The sequence below is a fragment of the Pelodiscus sinensis genome, chromosome 2 (assembly GCF_052426305.1).
Source record: "Pelodiscus sinensis isolate ZL-2025 chromosome 2, ASM5242630v1, whole genome shotgun sequence".
Classification (NCBI taxonomy): Eukaryota; Metazoa; Chordata; order Testudines; family Trionychidae; genus Pelodiscus; species Pelodiscus sinensis.
The window spans coordinates 112,717,150-112,736,585 of NC_143053.1; the positions used below are offsets into that span (position 1 = coordinate 112,717,150).

Consider the following 19,436-nt stretch of genomic DNA (forward strand, 5'->3'; position numbering starts at 1 on the left):
GTATTTCCTCATCCCATCCCCTCACCCCACCCACAAATATGCTTCCACTTTCAAACTTAAAAACACATCTCTAGAACCACATGGAAGGGTAACAACAACGTGAAGGGGAAAATGTGCTACAGGAAAAGGGGTTGATTTCTAATTTGAGGAAATATTGTTTTAAAAGATAGACTTTTTAAAATTAAGCAGTTGGCTATTTTTATAGATGCTAACTATCTGCATCCATTATAACAGTTGAAATCTGATCACTGGATGTGATTATATGCTTTTCTGTACAGTATACTCAAACTATGCCGCAGGTAAAGAATCATCATACTGTGCAAAACAAGATACCAACACTGCTCCAAAAATATTAACTCATATCAAAACAGTTCAAGCACTCATATCAAGGCTATTTATTTCATTTTTGTTAAGTTATCTGTGCAGTCAGTTTAAAAGAACAGTTAACATGATGAATACAGACAAACCACAGAAGCATTAGGTACAGTATCTTAACATTTAACACTGAAGGAGGAAATGACTACATTAAACACATTCTTTATTCTGGTTATTTCCAAACAAACTAGAGTTGAAACATACACAAGTCTAGGTCAGTATAAATCTAACATTAAGCAGCAAGTTGTTCACTGATTGCAGCACAGTATATCACATTTACTGCAAATAGCTGCAGCAGCAGTGTTCAAAGTGAATGAACTGCATAGAATTAGCCTTGTGGGCAGGTGTTAAATAACCATGGCAAAAACCATAATGGCTTCCTGACAAGTCTGAATCATGCATTATTCATAAGAAAAATCCTACAGGAATGCAACTGTTCTCAAGTTTTCCCCTGGATTTATTGTAGCCATTATTTAGCTACTCTTTTCAACCGGACTCTATTATGTGCTTGTTCTACAATTTCTGACAGTACCTTTTCAAATAAAAAATGTTTCATGTAAAAACAAATAATTGCTGCTCATTTAACCATTGCCACAATTGTGATATGAACATTTTTTTAAATTAATTGACCCAAGCCAAGTATATTCCATAAAATGGCTGCAAAAGGCATTCATATTTAAAAATAAATCTAATTAAAACAAAGATTAAATAATTTATAATTTTGCCTTACAAAAAGGTTTTTAGGCTTGTGTTATTTAATGAAACTAAGTGCTCAGCTACTTTAGATGTGCATTGCTTAAAATATGTCCAACAAAATATTTTGAAGGCAAGAACATGAGTTCTATTGGACTGGTAAAACTTAGTATGTTGGACCAAGTCAAACGTACACTTTCACATAAATACACTCTTGCTTTATAGGTGTGTAAAACTCCAATACACAGAAGTTTCCACATGGAACATATGCAGAAAACCCTTTTCGTTTTCTCCTAATCATACGTTACACTGACATCTTCATTATCAAAAGCTACACAACTCATACTATCTTTAATATAAACCTTGCTGTCATGCTGCTACTAGGAGCATGAATGTTATGTTATAGGTGGATTTAGTGTTACTGGCAGCTAGGTCACATAAGCATTAATACAATAGTGTTGGCTATTTTTCACAAAAAGACAGACTAGGTGAACCCCATGTGGGGAGAAATGGACACTTGAAGAGGAAAAAAAAAAAAGGTTGGTCGAAAAGTCAGGACAAACTTGCTACCCACAGTTCTATATTCATTAGTCTTAATTTCCATTTTATTGCATACTTCCAGATAAAAGTGTCAGCATTCAAACTTACTTGGATTTTCCCTCATCAATCCGCTCAAAAGTCCTTGTGTCTCGTCTACCCTGAGTGCTACCTTGCAGGGTAACTGTATTGCTGTATTTAGAAATTAGAGACTGCCTGTAGGGTTCCATTACCTCTTCCAGAAGGAGAGATTAGAAATGTCAGCTTTTTGCCTAATGTGTATTTCCTATGTGTACTTACATTTCACAGTTATAACTGAAATGTACATATAGCATGAATGCTTCATATCAAGATTACAGTCCTTTTGCAGACTAAAATTACTGTAGTGAGAGAGCACATAATGGATGCTCTTAATGAAAAGATTAAGAAAAGTGCTACCATATCTGGTTAGAATTGCTAGATTGAAGATATATTGTACATCATATGGACTATACTCTTGAATATGTCTTAAAGGCAAACACTTGAAACAAGCAGGAAAAGGAAACTGAATGTTGTCCATCAGTTTGAATACAATGGGGATTTCATTACTTAAATCAATAATCATTTCCTTTTCCCATTGTCACCAGTAGGAAGTATGGAATAGGAAAAACTATTAACATGTTTTACATGTGGTTAGAGGATGTGTGAAAACCATGTGTAACCACACTTGAAAGTGTAGTCCTGCACGAAAAGCATGCTTATACATACATGCTGGTAAACAAGGACAAAGAATATAGAACTTCTAGAAAAGAGTCAGGACATCAATGAAATATTTTAATACTGACATCAGGAAGAATACCAGCTGTTTGTGGTATATATCAGGGTATACTGTCATCTTCAAATCCTAACACATGAGCTTTCGAACAATAGCCAAAGATAAATTAGAACATAGAAGTCAGTAAAAATGTGCTCTTCTCCTACACATAAAAGTCTATTCTATCAAATAGTTAAGCATTGCTATTGTCCCTAGAGTTTCAAGCAAGTTTGTCCTCAGATCTAGGATTCATAATTTGTAATTTTAAGACCTATTCCTGTAAAACAGCAGCTGAATGCAGGGGAAACCAAACAAATCAACAAGGTTCAGCCAAAGTTTATCAAAGCGAGTCAGAAGAGCTTTTCTGAAACACATACACTGTTCTTTTTGTAGCTTCATCCTGCAACACCGCCTTTCAGAGGCAGCACCTTCTACTCTTCCTTGTTTGACACACATCAAACACTAATTTACAAAGTTGTTAGATTGCTGTTAGGTAGGTTTTAATTTTGCTTGAAGTACAATGCCAAAAAAGGGGGGGGGGTTAAGAGGCTGTTTATCTGGAGTACAATTCAGATACTGAAGAATTGGGAGATTCTGCTAAATTGCTGATAAAACCAGTAACCACCATCACCAAATATGAGGTACTTAAACACATTGCTACAACACCATTAAAGTGGTGTCCACCAAATTGGTCACAATTTCTTCATAATAAATGGCATCAGAAAAAAAATCTGGTACCAAATACCTGATGTAAAAATATGTTTATATTTTACAGTAAGTTAGGACTGTGCTTGCCACTTTAGGATACTGACAGACAATATACTTAACCCATGCACTTCCCCATCTCCTGTAAAAATGGAGTCAGAAGTGCAGATGACAAGACACAGTAGTCTAGTAGAACAGCTTTAGCTGTAACTCTTCTTGTGTCAAAAATCAAGAAGCCGGGTATGGTCACCTGATTCATTTTTTCTTTAAGGAGATAGTAACAACCTCCACATCATGTGTATCTAGTACTGATTCTCTCATGTATAGAAAAGATTGCTAACTTCATTTCAGAATACCGTGCAAACAGGATATCCTTTGAACATCTTTAAGTTTACATGCATTGACAAGTTGAATAATATATATAACCGAATGAAATACAGAAATAAAATGTTACTATAGCTAGTTGCAGTGCTGTAATTGAAAAATAAGTGAGCAACCATTTCAAATCTGAAATGTTTACAATGTTCAGACTAATGGAAAGGCTAGGCCTATGGACCAGGAAACAGTATCCATTTGCAGGGATGGACAATACAGCAGCTCAGCTTTTTTCAGGCTGTGAGATTCTCCAGCTACCTTTTTTTTCCTAGTCTTACCATTAAAGCCCTTCCTGAACCGCTACTAAAGTAGTGTATATCTGAAATCCAAAAGTAAAGGTTCACAGATATTTGTTTTTTTGCAGTCCATTACTTTAGTAAAACCAAACTGCCCAATCACACAGTGTAGCAGAAGTGTTTGATCTGTCCATAGTTGACTAACGAATTCCCAGAGGGCTCTTTTTAAGTTGCTTCTTCTGCTGGTGCCCTTCTTTGCCGAGCTGATTTAGGTCTACCTCTCTGTGGAGTGGGTGGAGTCTCCTGTTCAGCTTCAGACTCTGAAGGCTCATTATCCCCCTGCTGGGACCCTGTGTCTCCTATCAACTCTCTCAGGAACTTGAACTTAGACAAAAACAGTTGCCACACCACATACCAACCTATGGGAGACAAAAAATAGAGAATTACTCAGTTATGTCATACAACCTCATTTCTCTACCATGCAAAAACCTAAGCTACAAAAAGCACATAATCAACTTCTTGACAGCACTCAGAAAAGAATGACCCCTTTCTAAATATTTTTAAATGATCTATAGTTCTCAGTCTGATTCAACTGACAGAATTCTGGCCTCTAGACCAAAAAAGGCCAAGTTCAAATTCCAGATCAGGACTTGAGCTCCCTATGAATGTTAGTATTTCTGGTAAGGGATGTAAGATATAGTGTAACTGGACAGTCATGTAACCACATGAAATCTTATCAGTTACATAACTATTCAGTAGTCCCCAGGTCAGAGCTGGCAGCCTGTGCAGCTCCAGCTCCCCCACTCCCATGGGGAGCTCCTGCCGTCCCACGCTGCTGCCTCTGTATCAGTTATCTGTATCAGGCAGTGGCAGGCAGGAGCTGGTCCATAAGGGGAGCCAGTTTAAAAACCAGCTCCCCATGCAGACCATCTGCCTGCCACCGTGTGCTGCTGCCTCTGACTCAGAGACAGCAGTGCAGGGTGGCAGCAGGCCTGGTCCGAGGAGGTGGGGGGGGGGGGTCCAAGTTCCCCCCTCGGTCAGAGGCAGCTGCCAGGGGGGGGGGGTGGAAGAGAAGGAGAGCCTGCAGCAAAGCAGCCTCTGTTCGCAGTGGCCTGAGCTGGCTGCAGACAAAGGCTGGTCCAGCAGCAGCCCCTATCTGTAGGGGATCCGAGCTCCTCATGGACAGAGGCTGCTCCTGATAGAGAAGCAGCAGCGTGGAGGATGAGGGGGGCAGGCTGGAGCAGCCTCTGTCCTTTGGGAATTCAGACCCCAGAGCGTACCGGGACTGATGCTGGACCAGCCTTTGCCTGCAGTGGGCCCAGGCTCATCATGGACAAAAGCTGCTCCGTGAGAGGTGGAGCAGCCTCTGTCTGTGGGGAGCTTGGACCCCCCTCCCCCAGCAGACAAGGGTTGCTGCCACAGACCAACCTCTGTCTGCGACCAGCCTGGGCAGCTGAGGACACAGCCTGCTTTGCAGCAGCCTCCCCTGCACGGCTGCCTTTTAAGCTGGCTCCCCACAACACCAGCTCCTGCCTGCCTCCCCTTGCTGACTCTGTAGGAGGCAGCAAAGGGGGCAGGCAGGCACATAGAGCCTGCACGCGCAGAGTCAAAAGCCAGCTTCCCACGGCTCCCCTCGCTCTCCCTACTGCTGCCTCTCTATCAGAGGCAGCAGCACAGGTGAAGGGGGGGGGGGGGGAGAGAGGAGAAGAGACATCTGGTGCTTGTAGGGAGTCTGCTTAAAGCCAGATCCTCACTGGCACCAGCTCCCACTCCTGCTGTATTAGAGGCAGCAAGCGGGCGAGGAGAGTGAATGTAGTTAACGAGATTAAATGATAAGCCAAGGCTTATCAGTTAATCATGTAGTGGACTACACGTTGACAACCCTAATGTCAGCAGAGGAATTGGGGCAATGAACTTTGCACAATTATGGATACCAACCTTCAAGTGTTAAAATGAGATTCCTTCTTATTTCTCCACTGACTGTGATACTTCTTCATGGTAAAGATAAGCCCAGCATTTCTAACCTAAACTTGCTCACTCAAACTTCAAAACCTATGTTTCTGCACAAATTATTGCTGAATGCTGTCGTACTTTCGCAGTTTTACTACACTTCTAGCTATGTAACAGGGTTGGAAAAATCTTAAATTAGCATTTATTATAAAGCACGGCTCTAGTCCAGAATCAGAGTGACAAGGTTCGCATTCTTCCATCCCTCAAAATATTCTGAATTGACATATCAACTGGAAGAGATTTGATTCAAGTTTTTTATTCGTATTTAGTATTGGACAGCTCCTCCCTCCCATTCCCACCCCCATATTCAGGGATGGGGCAAGAAGGCAATCTAATCAGATTTAATTTAATAGGCAACTTAATCAGAACAGCAAACTAGAGTATTAAGTCTTCTTTTTAATGTCCTGCACAGCCTACCCTCAATCTACCCTCATCTTGAATAGAATATCAAAATGACCTCTTTCAATTCAGGCACTGCCAATGTTTCCAGCATTCAATTGTTACATTTTCCAAACCAATACCTTTATGTTGTCATCCATGCCTCTCCTCAAGCATGGAAGGCTCTCTGCTAAACATCCAAAAAGACATCTTATTGTCTCCCAAATCCTTCATTCAGGCTATGCTTACACTACTATGTTTTGTTGTCCAAAAACTTAAGTTGACACCCAAAAGTCAACAAAACAAAGATTGCCAGAGTGCGTTCACACTTGCTTCCTCTGTTGACAGGGACACCATTGACAGTATGAGCAATGCACTGTGGGTATATATCCCACAATGCAGTGTTCTGGAAAAACAGAGCTGATTGTTGCTCAACCTCTTCAGCTACTGAGAGCGGCATCAGGAGTAGTGCTATAAGCTCTCCATTTGGAGGAATGTCAAAGCAGCACTGCCTTTGTGCCACTCTCCGTGTAGCAGTTTTGCCCTGCACTAGGATAACAGCAGCAGGCAGACAGGAACAGTCCAATGATTTGCTCTTAGTTCCCCAAACAGAGCAGCAAACTTAGCTGTCAGTTCCCAGAGCTTTGAAAGGGGAGGAGTGTATGCTGCAGGGCAGCAGATTTCAAAACACTGAGCCGAGTGACCAGGGCAGGCATTGTGGGATATTGGTGGAAGCCAATCATGATGATAAATTAAACAGCAGTGTTTACACTGGCTCTTTGTCAACAATAAAGGGAAGTGAAAAGAAAAAAAGTCTCTTGTTAGCGTGGAAGATTTTAGTCGCCAAACTGGACGTTTTTCCTGACAAGAGTCATATTGTACACATACGCTCCCACTGTTTTGTTACTAAAAGGCAGTTTTCTGTGGCAAAAGTTGGTAGCGTACACAAAAACTCTCTTCTGCCATGATGCCTACATAAAAACTTAACCATTATTTAGAGATGTTGTTGAATTGTGATCACTGCTCTTGTCTAGCATGGTCTCATTGTTTCCTTGTGCGCTGTACTTGCTGTATCCACCTGTTGTCTCAAACAATACTGTAAGCTCTCTGAAGAAGTGACTTATCTTTGTTATGCATATTCATAGTCTCTAGCACAATGGGCCCTTGGTGAGTGGGACAATTAAATACTACCTTCATAATAATGATGATTAGTCATTCAAAGTCTGTATTGGATGATAAATAAACAAAGAATTAAAGAATTAAGATATTTAATTTTATTTCTTGGATCATCAGATGAGAAAGGCCATGTCTACACTAGTTATTTCTAAATAACTTCTGAAATAGGCTTATTCCTCTTCATAAGCAGGAATTATTATTTCAAAATAACAAGCCCATTATTTCGAAATAACAAGCTTGGTAGTGTGGACGCTCACCTTGTTATTTCAAAATAACATGCACAAAGGGATTCACATCATCCAGATGTCAAGAGTTTCTGTCCCTCTTACCCACACTAACCAGGACTTTACTCAGCAAGACCACCCATAAAATGACTCATGGAGTAAGGGCTAGAATCTGCAATTCTTTCTATTTCTCCAGAAATTTCTGTCATGCTAAAATGTCATTAAAATGTTTTAAAACATGGAAATTCCATGTGATTGTTTCACAAATAACTCTTTCCATTTTTCAGGCCAGCAGACATCTTAAGATACATTCTTGGGACATATTTACACCTTCCCGCTACTGCTAAAATTGGTTCAGTGGGTGCCAAAAAAATGAAAACCTGATATGCATATGGAAGCCTTAAAAACCGAGATAATTATGCATCTTGGAAATTCATTTTAAAAACCAAAATAGAGTACTGCATTACTAAAGCACAATTTTTACAAACATTATTTGCGTATTATTTAAACATTAAATATTCTTGAAGGCTGCCTATTTTAGAAGAAAAGCTTTACTACCCAATATAAACTTAAACATATCCAACCATACCCTACAATTTTCTTTAACACAAATCCACAAGTAAAATGTAATTGATCCATTTATAAACTGAATGCTGTATTTGCAAGCATAATCAGTAGGATAGCCCAAGGGAGTAACAACAGTTGTCTTCAGCAATCATCTGTTTCCCTATTTGTAAGTGGAAATACTACTTACCTATCTTCTTCACAAGAATGTTACAAGGATTAAAGTTAATAAAATTAATTGAAAAATTATGGTATACAAAAGTATTATTTGTTAGTCTGGAAAAGTTAGTTTATCCTACTTAGAGTTAATCACTAATATTTTAACTCATGTCAGAAACTGGGAAAAGTCTGTCAATCCCAAATTTAAGTCGCTAGCCTATATGAATTTTAATTTCCCTTAAGAATCTTCTTTCCCAGAAGTAGCAGATCCAGTCCCACTTATTTTAGGTGTCATCAGAGAATGATAATAGATGTTCTTTAAATGTGGACAATAATGCAAGAGTCATCAAGGAAGATGACAACAATACAGTGACAGCTAGTGAATCAGTGATTGTGAAAGATGATTGTTCTCTCTGTGTCTATGGAAAGGTAGATTTTTAAAAAGATTATTTTTGGTGTTCTAAGTTCATGCATACAACAATTAGCTCTACAGAATAGTTAAATCCTATTTCCTTCATTGCTGAGTTATTATGAAAAACAAACAATGCAAAGGCATGCTAGTTTCTACTTACAGAATAGAGAGAAAAAATAGTGCGTCACATGAAAATAGAAAACTAGATGTATATTTCTATATTAAATCCCAGAAATATGTATATTCCTGGTAGTTTTCTATTTTCAACAAACATATTTAACAGATGAAGGATACTCAAGATACTGCAAACAATTAAAGACTTGTGACGCAGCTATGATTCTCGAATTCTGTGTCCTCATACTTGTCACTAAATCAGTCACTTGAATTTGATTTCTTTAAAAAAATACACACACACACACACACACACACACACACACACACACACTTATTTATTTATTTATTTATTTAATTAGACCGTACAAAGCATTTCTTAGGGGCTATGTTTACAATGGAGAACTTACAGCAGTATAGGTACCCATGCAGCTGCACTTTCTATGTTGACAGGAAGGAGTTCTGCTGTCAGAAGGATGCCCCGCTGCCGGCTTCCCCCGAGGCTTTGCAAAGCCAGGGAGGGGCTCCGGCAGCGGGGCGGGGCAGTCCAGGTGCGCCGGGGCTGTCCCGCTGCCGGGGCGTCCTCAGAGGCTTTGCTCCCGGTGTCCCTGGTCTGCTGGGGACCGTCTCCAGCAGACCAGGGACACCGGGAGCAAAGCCGGGGAGGCGGAGGGGCGCTGGGATATAAGACGAAACCCTATCTTTTAACTAAAAAATTAGGGGGTCGTCTTATACGCCCAGTAGCCTTATACGCCGGAAAATACGGTAAATGGTAGTACTGTATAGACATGGCCTTAGGACTGTGGTGTCCAACATACTAGCCACATGTGGCTAACTGGCTGGGTTGAGTGTGACTAATTGGCTTGAACAATGTGGCTGTTGGGCCAGTTTGCTCTAGCAGTTGCCACTATAGTAGCTACTGCTTCAGAACTGGTTGGACACCACAGTTTTAGGACTTTGAAAGGCTGCAAAATCAATTAGAAGACAGAATTATGAAAAATGAATGTAGCATTGAAGAACAGCTTGTGCCTTAAGAGTGCTCCTATTACTGAATTTAGCCTTCAGAAATAGTACACAAGTCTCCTATCTTAATGTTTGTTAAGTCTGGGCTTTTCTTGCAGGGGGTGGGGGGTTGGTTAGTCGAGATGCAAGTCAAACCACATCCTGCTAATCAAAAGTTCACTACAAGTTTTCAGCACAATTCAAAGTACACCTCTTTGCAGTCACAATGAAGTGCAATATGAGTTTATTGTGAAAAAATAAATCAAATAGACAACAAATGCCCAAGTTAGTAATATTGGAATTCAGCCTGCCCAACACATTATCCTAACTTCGCTTCCTGGACTGTGCTACAATATTGTTGAGATTCCCCATTCGCACAAGATTGTGTGATATTATATATGTACCATAGTGTTTATTCAGCTCTGCATGACCAAAAACACCTATGGGGAACCTTTTTTGGGTTGGGGGCCACTGACCCACAGAAAAATCAGTTGGGCTGGGGGAAACGGGGGCTGGAGTGCTAGCGCAATCTCCTGTATGTGTGTGTGCGGAGGCCGGGGGGAGAGCCTTGAGCCCCAGGGGCCAGATCCAAGCAAGCTGGGGACCGCATGTGGCCCCTGAGCCTTAGGTTCCCTACCCATGGTTTAAGGTGTCTGATGTAGCACTCATAGTTGTGTGATAGCACACAACTATGAGGCCCATAGCTCTTGGCAGGGTGGATTGATTTAAATCACTAAGAAAAAAAAATCCTTGATTTAAATGAAGTTTCCCCCAATACTTCTTCACATATTTAAGCAATGGTGCAAATCCAATCACTAAAACATTATTTTACAATTTAATACAGCATCTAAGAGGGTATACTTTGTAATTTTTTTAGATAAATTAATAAAAAACAAGTTAGGAAATAGTTGCATAACACTCATGATCTACGTTAAGATGAAAATGCAAAGGCAGTACATAGGAATGGTAAGAACTAAATCACATACAAACACAAAAACAATCTTGAATGTTACATAAATGTTTCACATTTGCAATTACAGCAGTCTCCCAAGTTGCCTGCTGATGGCATGTCTTTAAACTCTTTTTTTTATTTTCAAATTTTAATTAATTCAGACAAATTCTCAGAACACAGGGGCTACATCTACACAGGCAGCTTCTTGCGCAGGAACTGTTTTGCGGCAGAGTTCTTGCGCAAAAAGTCTTCTACAAGAGAGCGACTACATTGGCACATGCTTTTGCGCAAGAGATGTGCTTTTGCAAAAGAGCATCTATGGCAGTGTGGATGCTCTCTTGCGCAAGAAACCTCTGATGGCCATTTTAGCCATAGGGGTTTCTTGCACAAGAAATTCATGTTGCTTGTCTACACAGCTCTCTTGTGCAAGAGGGCTTATTCCTCGTGGGGAGAGAAAAAACTCTTCCAGAAGAAGCCCTGTTTTCTGACGCCAGACTATAAATTTACTGGCGCAAGAATGCGCGTGCAGTGTAGACACCCAGCAAGTTTTTGCGCAAGAACAGTTGTTCTTGCGCAAGAAGCTGCCAGTGTAGACATAGCCTGTATGTAGTGTCCTTAAACTTCTACAATTAGCTCTCATCTTCCCCACTCCTATTATCATTTTGATTCATAGATTGAAAAACAAATATGAGTTTTCCTGCTTTTCAATTCCCTGTTGATTTTTTAGTTTTGAGTGAATACCATCAATTAATAAATATATTCCCTCTGTCTGCAGAAATTACTGCTATGAAAAGCTAGCTTAGCAACACTAGGAGCTTTGTTTAAAGGTTCCTGACTAATGATTTACACCAATTCAGGGGAGTGACTTTGTTTCTTGAAATTTACTATGGCTGACCTAAGGAATGGTTTTAAGATGCCCATGCCACGGCAGCGGCAACAGCATCTTCAGAAATTAGGCATCTACCTTTATATCTGGGATTAAGGACAGTCTCAATAAAATGAGATGGAGTTAGTGTTTGATCCTTCTAATACAGTGTATTGAGCTACCTTCCACCAATGTCTGCTCTACTGGGTGGAATGTAGCCTGGATTCAACCATGTCAACGAAGGTGTTTATTTTCCATATATTGAACAGGAGAATTTGTGGCATATATGAACCAAGCAATCTTTTCACCTATGGGGTCTTGTTGATATTTGCTGGTCCTTACTACAAACCCATCCATAGAGGTAGTTTTACTGGAAGACAGGCTGGAGGCAGCAGGGGCTTGCTTGCTCTTGATACTTTGTTGTCTGAAATATGTTTAGTTGCAACACTGCTGCTAAGTACAATGGATGACTAAATTTTTGCAGACAGACAATTTAACAGTCTTACCCTTAAATGGGATCCTGAAACAAAATTCAAAAGCAATTCTGAATAGTCATTCTTCCTAGTTCTTCTCACTCTATTATTCAATTATTCTTTTGCTTGTTTTTTTTCCAGCGAAGGATGCAGAGTAAACCTCATTGAGCCCAGTGGCTGTTTTTTGCGAAACCAAGAATAGGATGGGATTCCCTTGAGAAAGCTGAATTATGCTGAAGTAAAATAGGGAATAGACTTTATGGCATCACCATTATAGTTTGTACCCATGATGTTCAAAAACAAAGGGCAAGTATTATCTACTATAGATAATAGTACTCTAAATATTATCCCCCCCATTCGTACAAGGAACATTGCTTGCTGTTCCCCTTCATCAGGTAGCAAGGGGAATGTGCAGTTTGCTGCATTCCTCTCTCTGGCTGGGAAGCACAGGGGGCAGACGGGCACAGTGGGGGAGTTGTGCATGCTGGAGCTGCAGCATCTATAGAAGAGTTAGAGATCTAGGGTAGTCTCTATCCCTGGGAAAATAAACAATGTGATCAATTGGACACCTCATCCCTAGCCCCACCCCAAAGTAATATCAATCAAGCATGTACATTTTCATTTTATTTTAAAAAAATATATAAATTAATTGAGTTAAGGAACAGAGCAACGCTGGGTAAATCTTGTCGTGAAATTCAAAATAAGAAAATGACATTTAGTGGCAACTAGCAACTCTAGATTTCTCTTACTGCAGCTTTCTGTACCATATACTTAGGTGATTGTTTAATTAGATTCTAAATCTAGGTAACTAAACATAAGAATTAGCTAAACTAAACTTTTTTTTAAGCAATATCCAACATAGCAAACAGTTTGAGAATTAACTTGTTAAATCACACATACTAAAAAAAGCAGAGAGCGAGAGAGAGAGCGTCTTAAGGAACGATAAATTGCAAAGTGAATTATTTAAAAATAGTGAGGAATCCTATGGCACCTTAAAGATTTACAGATTTATTTGGGCATAACCCTTCATGGGTAAAAACCACTCTGTCAGATGCAAGTATCTAACAAAGTGTTTTTTACCCACAAAAGCTTATGCCCAATAAATCTGTTAGTCTTTAAGGTGCTACCTGACTCCTCACTGTTTTTGCAGATACAGACTAACATGGCTACCTCTCTGTGAAATATTTAGTTACTGACCAGTTGATCCACATTGCTCTTCAGACTAGGGATATAAGCGAGTAGTCGAGCAGTTGATGAGTTAAGTAGTGGACTAGTGGCATTCCCCCCTTGTTGCCTCTGTATCAGACGTAGCAAGAGGGAAGGAAACAGGAGCCAGCTTAAAAGCCACTTCCCTCCAACACTGCTGGGATCTCTTGTGGACAGGGGCTGCTGCCATGAAGCAGCCCCTGGCTGCAAACAGGCTGCTCTAACAGCAGCCCCTGGCCATGGGGGATCCAGTGGGCACATGGGACACTCCACTGACAGGGGCTGCTGCCAGAGCAGTCTCTTTGTGGCGGTGGAGCTGGCCTCCAACAAAGGCTACTCCCAGCAGCAGCCTCTTCCATGGCAGCCAAGGCTGGCCGCAAACCCAGGCTGTTCTGGCAGCCACATCTGTCCATGGGAGGCGGGGGGTCCCTACTCCTCGCTGGGCCCTCCCCGCAGACAGGGGATGCTGGACCCAGCACAAGCCCGAACTAAGCAAGCCTGGCTCAGTTCTGGCTCACGCCGGGTCCAGGACCTACCCTCGCTGCAGCTGCAGCTTAAATGCAATAAGAGCTGGGTGGTAGGCAGCACGGCTTCTACTACATTTAAATTGCAGAGCGACAGCAGAGGGTAGCCCCTGGAGGCTTCCTCCCTCAATGACTAATCATGTAGTTGATAGAAATTCTATTGACTACACCAGTGGTCTCCAACCTTTTTATACCCAAGATCACTTTCTAAATGACAGAACAAGCCAAAATCTACCGCCCCGCCCCTTCCTCTCAGCCCCACCCCTTCCTCTCTATTCTCCTCCTCTCCACCACCTGCTATCCCCAACCCTTATACTGATGCTTTTTTCCCCAATTCTTCTGTAGGAAGAGGTTTTTCCAACATTTGGCCTGTCTAGACTGGACCAAATGTCAGAAAAATCCCTTCTTTTGGAAGCCCCATTATTCCTCGTGGAAAGAGGAATATAAGGGTGACCAAAAGAGCACATTTGCTCTTCCACTAAAAAAAGCAGAAGAACAAACATCCCTGGATGCAGAAGAGTTTTTCTGGGATATCTCCGGAATCCTGAAGAACTCCTGCAGTCTAGCTGTACCCTCACTGGGTTGAGGCAGGATGTGTAGGCTCTGGGGTGGGAATGAGGGATTTGGGTGTGAGAAGGGGTGAGAGGTGCAAGCTCTGGGAGGAAATCTGGATGCAGGAGGAGGTGGAGAAGGGGACGCTGGCTCGGGGAGGGGGCTCCAGGCCAGGCAGTGTTGGGGTCAGATGTACGGTTGAGGTACTAAGCAAGCCACAGGCTTGTGGGTATGAGGGTGCAGAAATTTGGGTTGGGGTATGTGAGGGGCTCAGGGCAGGGGGTTTCAGTGTATGATAGGTTCAGATCTAAGGTCTGGGGGAAGGGGAAGTGCAGGAATGTTATGATGCTGTGGGCAGATGGGAGGTTTGTTGGCCAGGCTTCATTTTTAAATAAAATACTGTGTCAAACACAGATAAACATAGCTTCAAGATAAAGCTAGATGGGTTTATGAAGGGGATGGTTTGATGAGGTAACATGATCCTGGTAATTAATTGACCTTTCACTATCAGTGGTAAATAGGCCAATGGTGGGAAGATAGGAGTTGCTATAGAGAACTTTTTTCTGGGTGTCTGGCTGGTGAGTCTTGCCCACATGCTCAGGGTTCAGCTGACCGCCATATTTGGGGTCGGGAAGGAATTTTCCTCCAGGGTAGATTGGCAGAGGCCCTGGAGGTTTTTCGCCTTCCTCCGTAGCATGGGGCACGGGTCACTAGCGGGGGGATTCTCTGCATCTTGGGGTCTTTGAACCATCGTTTCAAGGACTTCAATATCTGAGATATAGGTGAGAGGATTATTCTAGCAGTGGGTGGGTGAGATCCTGTGGCCTGCATTGTGCAGGGGGTCAGACTAGATGATCAAAATGGTTCCTTCTGACCTTAAAGTCTATGAATCTATGAAAATCACGTTTCACCCCCAAAAAAACCACAGCTTACATTCTTCTACTTGTATTATTAGAAAATCCAGGACCTAATCCTGCCAACATTCAAAACACAAGTACTCTAACTCACATACAAAGTCTTGGCAAGACAGGGCTCTAAAGCTTACTATACTATAATTTCAACACTGGTAAGTGTATTGTGTGGTTTCTAATACAGGCAGTCCCTGGGTTACGTACAAGATAGGGACTGTAGGTTTGTTCTTAAGTTGAATCTGTATGTAAGTCGGAACTGGCATCCAGATTCAGCCGCTGCTGAAACTGATCAGTTTCAACAGCGGCTGAATCTGGACACCAGTTCTGATTTACATACAGATTCAACTTAAGAACCCCAGGCGTCCCCAAGTCAGCTGCTGCTGAAACTGATCAGCAGCTGATTCCAGGAAGCCCGGGGCAGAGCAACTCTGCATCGGGCTTCCTGTAGTCAGCCGCTGGTCAGTTTCAGCAGCGGCTAACTTGGGGATGCCTGGGGCAGAGCAGCTCGGGTGCTGCTGGGTTGGTCCAGTAGCGCGGCTGCTCCTCGGCGCTACTGGACCAACCCAGCAGCACCCCAGCTGCTCTGCCCCAGGCGTCCTGATTCAGCCACTGCTGAAACTGATCAGCAGCGGCTGAATCAGGACTCCTGGGGCAGAGCAGCTGGGGTGCTGCCGGGTTGGTCCAGTAGCGCCAAGGAGCGGTGCTGCAGGACCAACCGGCAGCGCCCCACCTGCTCTACCACAGGCCCCGGGCTTTGCTCCACGTCTCCCTGGTCTGCTGGGGAGGGGGGGCACTAGCTGCGTCTCCCCCCAGCAGACTAGGGAGACACGAAGCAAAGCGGTGGAGGACCCGGGGCCGGACCCGCGGCCGCTTCCAGCTGATCCCCCAGCAGACCAGAGAGACGGGGAGCAGCTTTTCTCGCCACAGAGGAGGCGGGCGGCGGGACCAGGCGTCCCGCCGCTCCAGTCCTCCGGGGCGAGAAAAATCCCCGTTCGTAACTGCGGATCCGACATAAGTCAGATCCGCGTAACTCGGGGACTGCCTGTACTGTCAAGTTCTAGACTAAGAATAAACAATGATTTAGTTTTCCGTCAGGGCATAACATTTGTTAGTAAGAGTAATTAAAAAAAAATTAGTAATTCCTCTCTAAAAATTCTCAGAGGGGTAGCCATGTTAGTTTGTAGCTGTAACCATACAAAACTGAGCGGTGCTGTGGCACCTTAGAGACTAACAAATTTAGTCACAGCTTCATTAACACTGGTCTTACAATTGACAAGTAACTTCATTTGCTGTTTATATATAACTCCAATTCTATAATTTCTTCTCCAACTCATCTGATCAAGTGGATTTTATCCACAAAGGCTCATGACCTAATACATTTGTTAGTCTCTAAGGTGTCACAGGACTCCTCGTTGTTTTAAGTCATCCCAGTTAACACTGCTTTGTTATTAGGTTGCTGAGCTATTAAAGAACATTTGCATCTTCGGGTACGTGTAGATTACATGCTTCTTTTGAAGGAAGCTTTTTCAAAATAATCTTTTGAAAAAGCTTCTTTCGAAAGAGATCGTCTAAGAGATCGTGATTCGCTTTTTCGAAAGACAGCACCCAGGCAATCTGGATACTCTCTTTCAAAAAAGCCCTGTTTGCGTTCAAGAACGCCTTTTTTCGAAAGAGCTTTCGAAAAATGGCGTTCTTCCTCGTAAAATAAGGTTTACCCTTTCGAAAAAACTGCCGCATTCTTTCGATGTAATTTCTAAAGAATGCGGCGGCAATCTAGATTCAAGTGAAGTTTTTCTGAAAAATAAAAGGCCACTTTTTAAAAAAAAAAAAAACCTGTAGTGTAGACATAGCCTAAGTTGCACAGACATAGCCTAAGTTGCACAGACTTCAACCGAGCTTCACAATCATCACTGGTGAGTACAGTATTAAATTGTTGCTTAAAATTATTTAAAATGTATACAATGTATTTATATAGTCATTCGTCTCTAGGAAAAATTTCCCTGGAACCTAAACCTTTCCCCCATTTATATTACATTTTATGAGGAAATTGGATTCGCTTAATATTATTTCACTTAAATTAGCATTTTCCAGGAACATTACTGCAATGTGAAATGAGGAGTTACTGAATGTAAATGGCCAGTACCACCCGCACTGATTGCATATATAGTGAGAAACAGAATAAAGATAATGCCTAACTCTTAAGACAATGAAAGCAACAGCTTCCTGCTCTTGGTATATTTTCAATATAGATAACAGGGACGTAAATATTTTTCAAAATAGTTAATGCATTAAACAATTAAAATTATATAATTTAGCAGCTGGTTAACTGTTTGCCATCACAGGGCAGCCAGGGCTGACAGTGTAGACAAGGTCAGGGCTGCAAATAGTGGGGGTGGCTAAGCAGTGGACCCACCACCTGGCTTGGTTAACAGGTTCTCTCTTTTACATCCTTAATTGATAAACCACCACAGAGTCATTAACCACTACACATTCTGGCTGCGTCTAGACTAGCAAGTTTTTCCACTACACTGGCCGCTTGAATTTCCGCAAGAACACTGACTTCCTACTGTCTGAAATCAGTGCTTCTTGCGGAAATACTATGCTGCTCCCGTTCGGGCAAAAGTCCTTTTGCGCAAAGCTTTTGCGCAAGAGGGCCAGTGTAGACAGCTCAGATTGTTTTCCGCAAAAAAGCCCTGATCATGAAAATGGCGATCGGGGCTTTTTTGCAGAAAAGCGCGTCTGGATTGGCATGGACGTTTTTCCGCAACAAGTGCTTTTGCGGAAAAGCGTCCGTGCCAATCTAGACTCTCTTTTCCGCAAATGCTTTTAACGGAAAACTTTTCCATTAAAAGCATTTGCAGAAAATCATGCCAGTCTAGACGTAGCCTCTGTGTATAACTTGTTTCCAAATTAGGAAAATATCCATTAAATTATGTCAAAATTTTACTTGAGACTAGGAAGCCCGTGTCTTTTAAACATTTTTTTATGAACTACATCAATTTATTTTCATATTAAAGAAGGTCAAAAGGCATTTAAGCAAAGACTGTAATGAGGCTCTTCAGTTAAGTTCCTGCTACCTGTTACATATGTAGAGAGAGAGAGTGGGAGAAGGTCCACGAAAGAACAATTTCTAGTCTTTCAACATCACTCCTGTTACACACTTTTTACATACGGCTGGCATTCCAATCAATGCTTACCCCCACCGGGTAAAGAAAATAAGGAAGTTGACCAGATTGCAGTTTACAGAGCAACTAACATTTTTTGCATTGTTTAACTACAACAGACACCTATAGTGTCCTGAAGTGTCTATCTTTACGGGGCTCTAAATCCTCCCTTTCAGCTCAAATTAACGTCCCATGAGTTGTGTGACAAACCGAAAAGCACACTTGGCAGTGGGAAGTTAGTTTGGCCATTCCCGGGCACGTCTCTTGCTTCCGAGAGCGCCCGGGCTGCAGCGCCGAGCTGTTCGGCTCGGTTCCCAAAAGGGTGTCAACCGCACGCACCCCGGGAAGTGGCTTTGACACCCCCCAATAAATCTGGCAGCCTCCTAACGTGCCCTGGGACTCCCCCTTGTGCGGGTCTGACGACAAGCGCGGGGGGCGCCAGAGGCAGGCGGCGGGGCGGGACTCACCGCAGAGCATGAAGAGGAGCGCACAGGCCAGCGTGGCCACGATCACCAGCAGCGTCAGCCCGATGCTCTGCCACATGGCGGCCGCCTGGCGAGGGGGGCGCGGGGCGCTGTTATCCGCAGGGGGGGCGCGGCGGCAGCGGCATCACCACGGAGCATGGGGGGGGCGGAGCGGCGCCCGGGGACCCGGCTGACGCGGGGGGGGGGGGGGGGACGAGCCCCGCGCAGGGCTCCCGGGGGGAGGGGGGGAGCGAAGGGAACGTGCCCGGCCGCCTCAGACCCGCCGGGGGGAGGGGCCACGCGCACAATGACGGAATCCGCCTGGGGGCGGGGGCTTTGCTCCCCGACAAGCCCGGCGCGAGCAGCGCCCCGCACCGCCGCAGGGCGCCGCGCAGAAACGCATCAGCGTGACGCAAGCCGGCAGCGCAAGGCATGCTGGGTGTTGGAGTAACCAGGCCCCTGGGTGGTGCTGCTGCTGGGAACTACACTTCCCGTCGTGCCCCGCCGATGCGGTTCCCTGGCCTGCCACTGGCGGGCTGCTGGTGCGAAGAGAGCGCCCCTCCCCCCCCCACAGC

General features: G+C 43.2%; 1 protein-coding gene across 1 annotated transcript; it reads right to left on the reverse strand.

Moving 5' to 3' along the window:
- Positions 1–366: 366 nt before the first annotated feature.
- Positions 367–19,039, reverse strand: SMIM13 (small integral membrane protein 13). The gene is made up of 2 exons (XM_006138775.4): positions 18,865–19,039; positions 367–4,133 (listed from the first exon to the last, which is right to left on the reverse strand). The coding sequence occupies exons 1-2, from the start codon at positions 18,938–18,940 to the stop codon at positions 3,940–3,942; spliced, it is 270 nt and encodes an 89-aa protein (XP_006138837.2). The 5' UTR covers positions 18,941–19,039; the 3' UTR covers positions 367–3,939.
- Between the last annotated feature and the right edge of the window lie 397 nt (positions 19,040–19,436).

Bases quoted from the DNA above. Each gene is read 5' to 3' on its own strand.
- SMIM13 (XM_006138775.4), bottom strand. From the start codon at position 18,940: ATGTGGCAGAGCATCGGGCTGACGCTGCTGGTGATCGTGGCCACGCTG. The intron at 4,134-18,864 runs GTGAGTCCCGCC...TGTCTCCCATAG, and splicing joins GCTCCTCTTCATGCTCTGCG to GTTGGTATGTGGTGTGGCAA.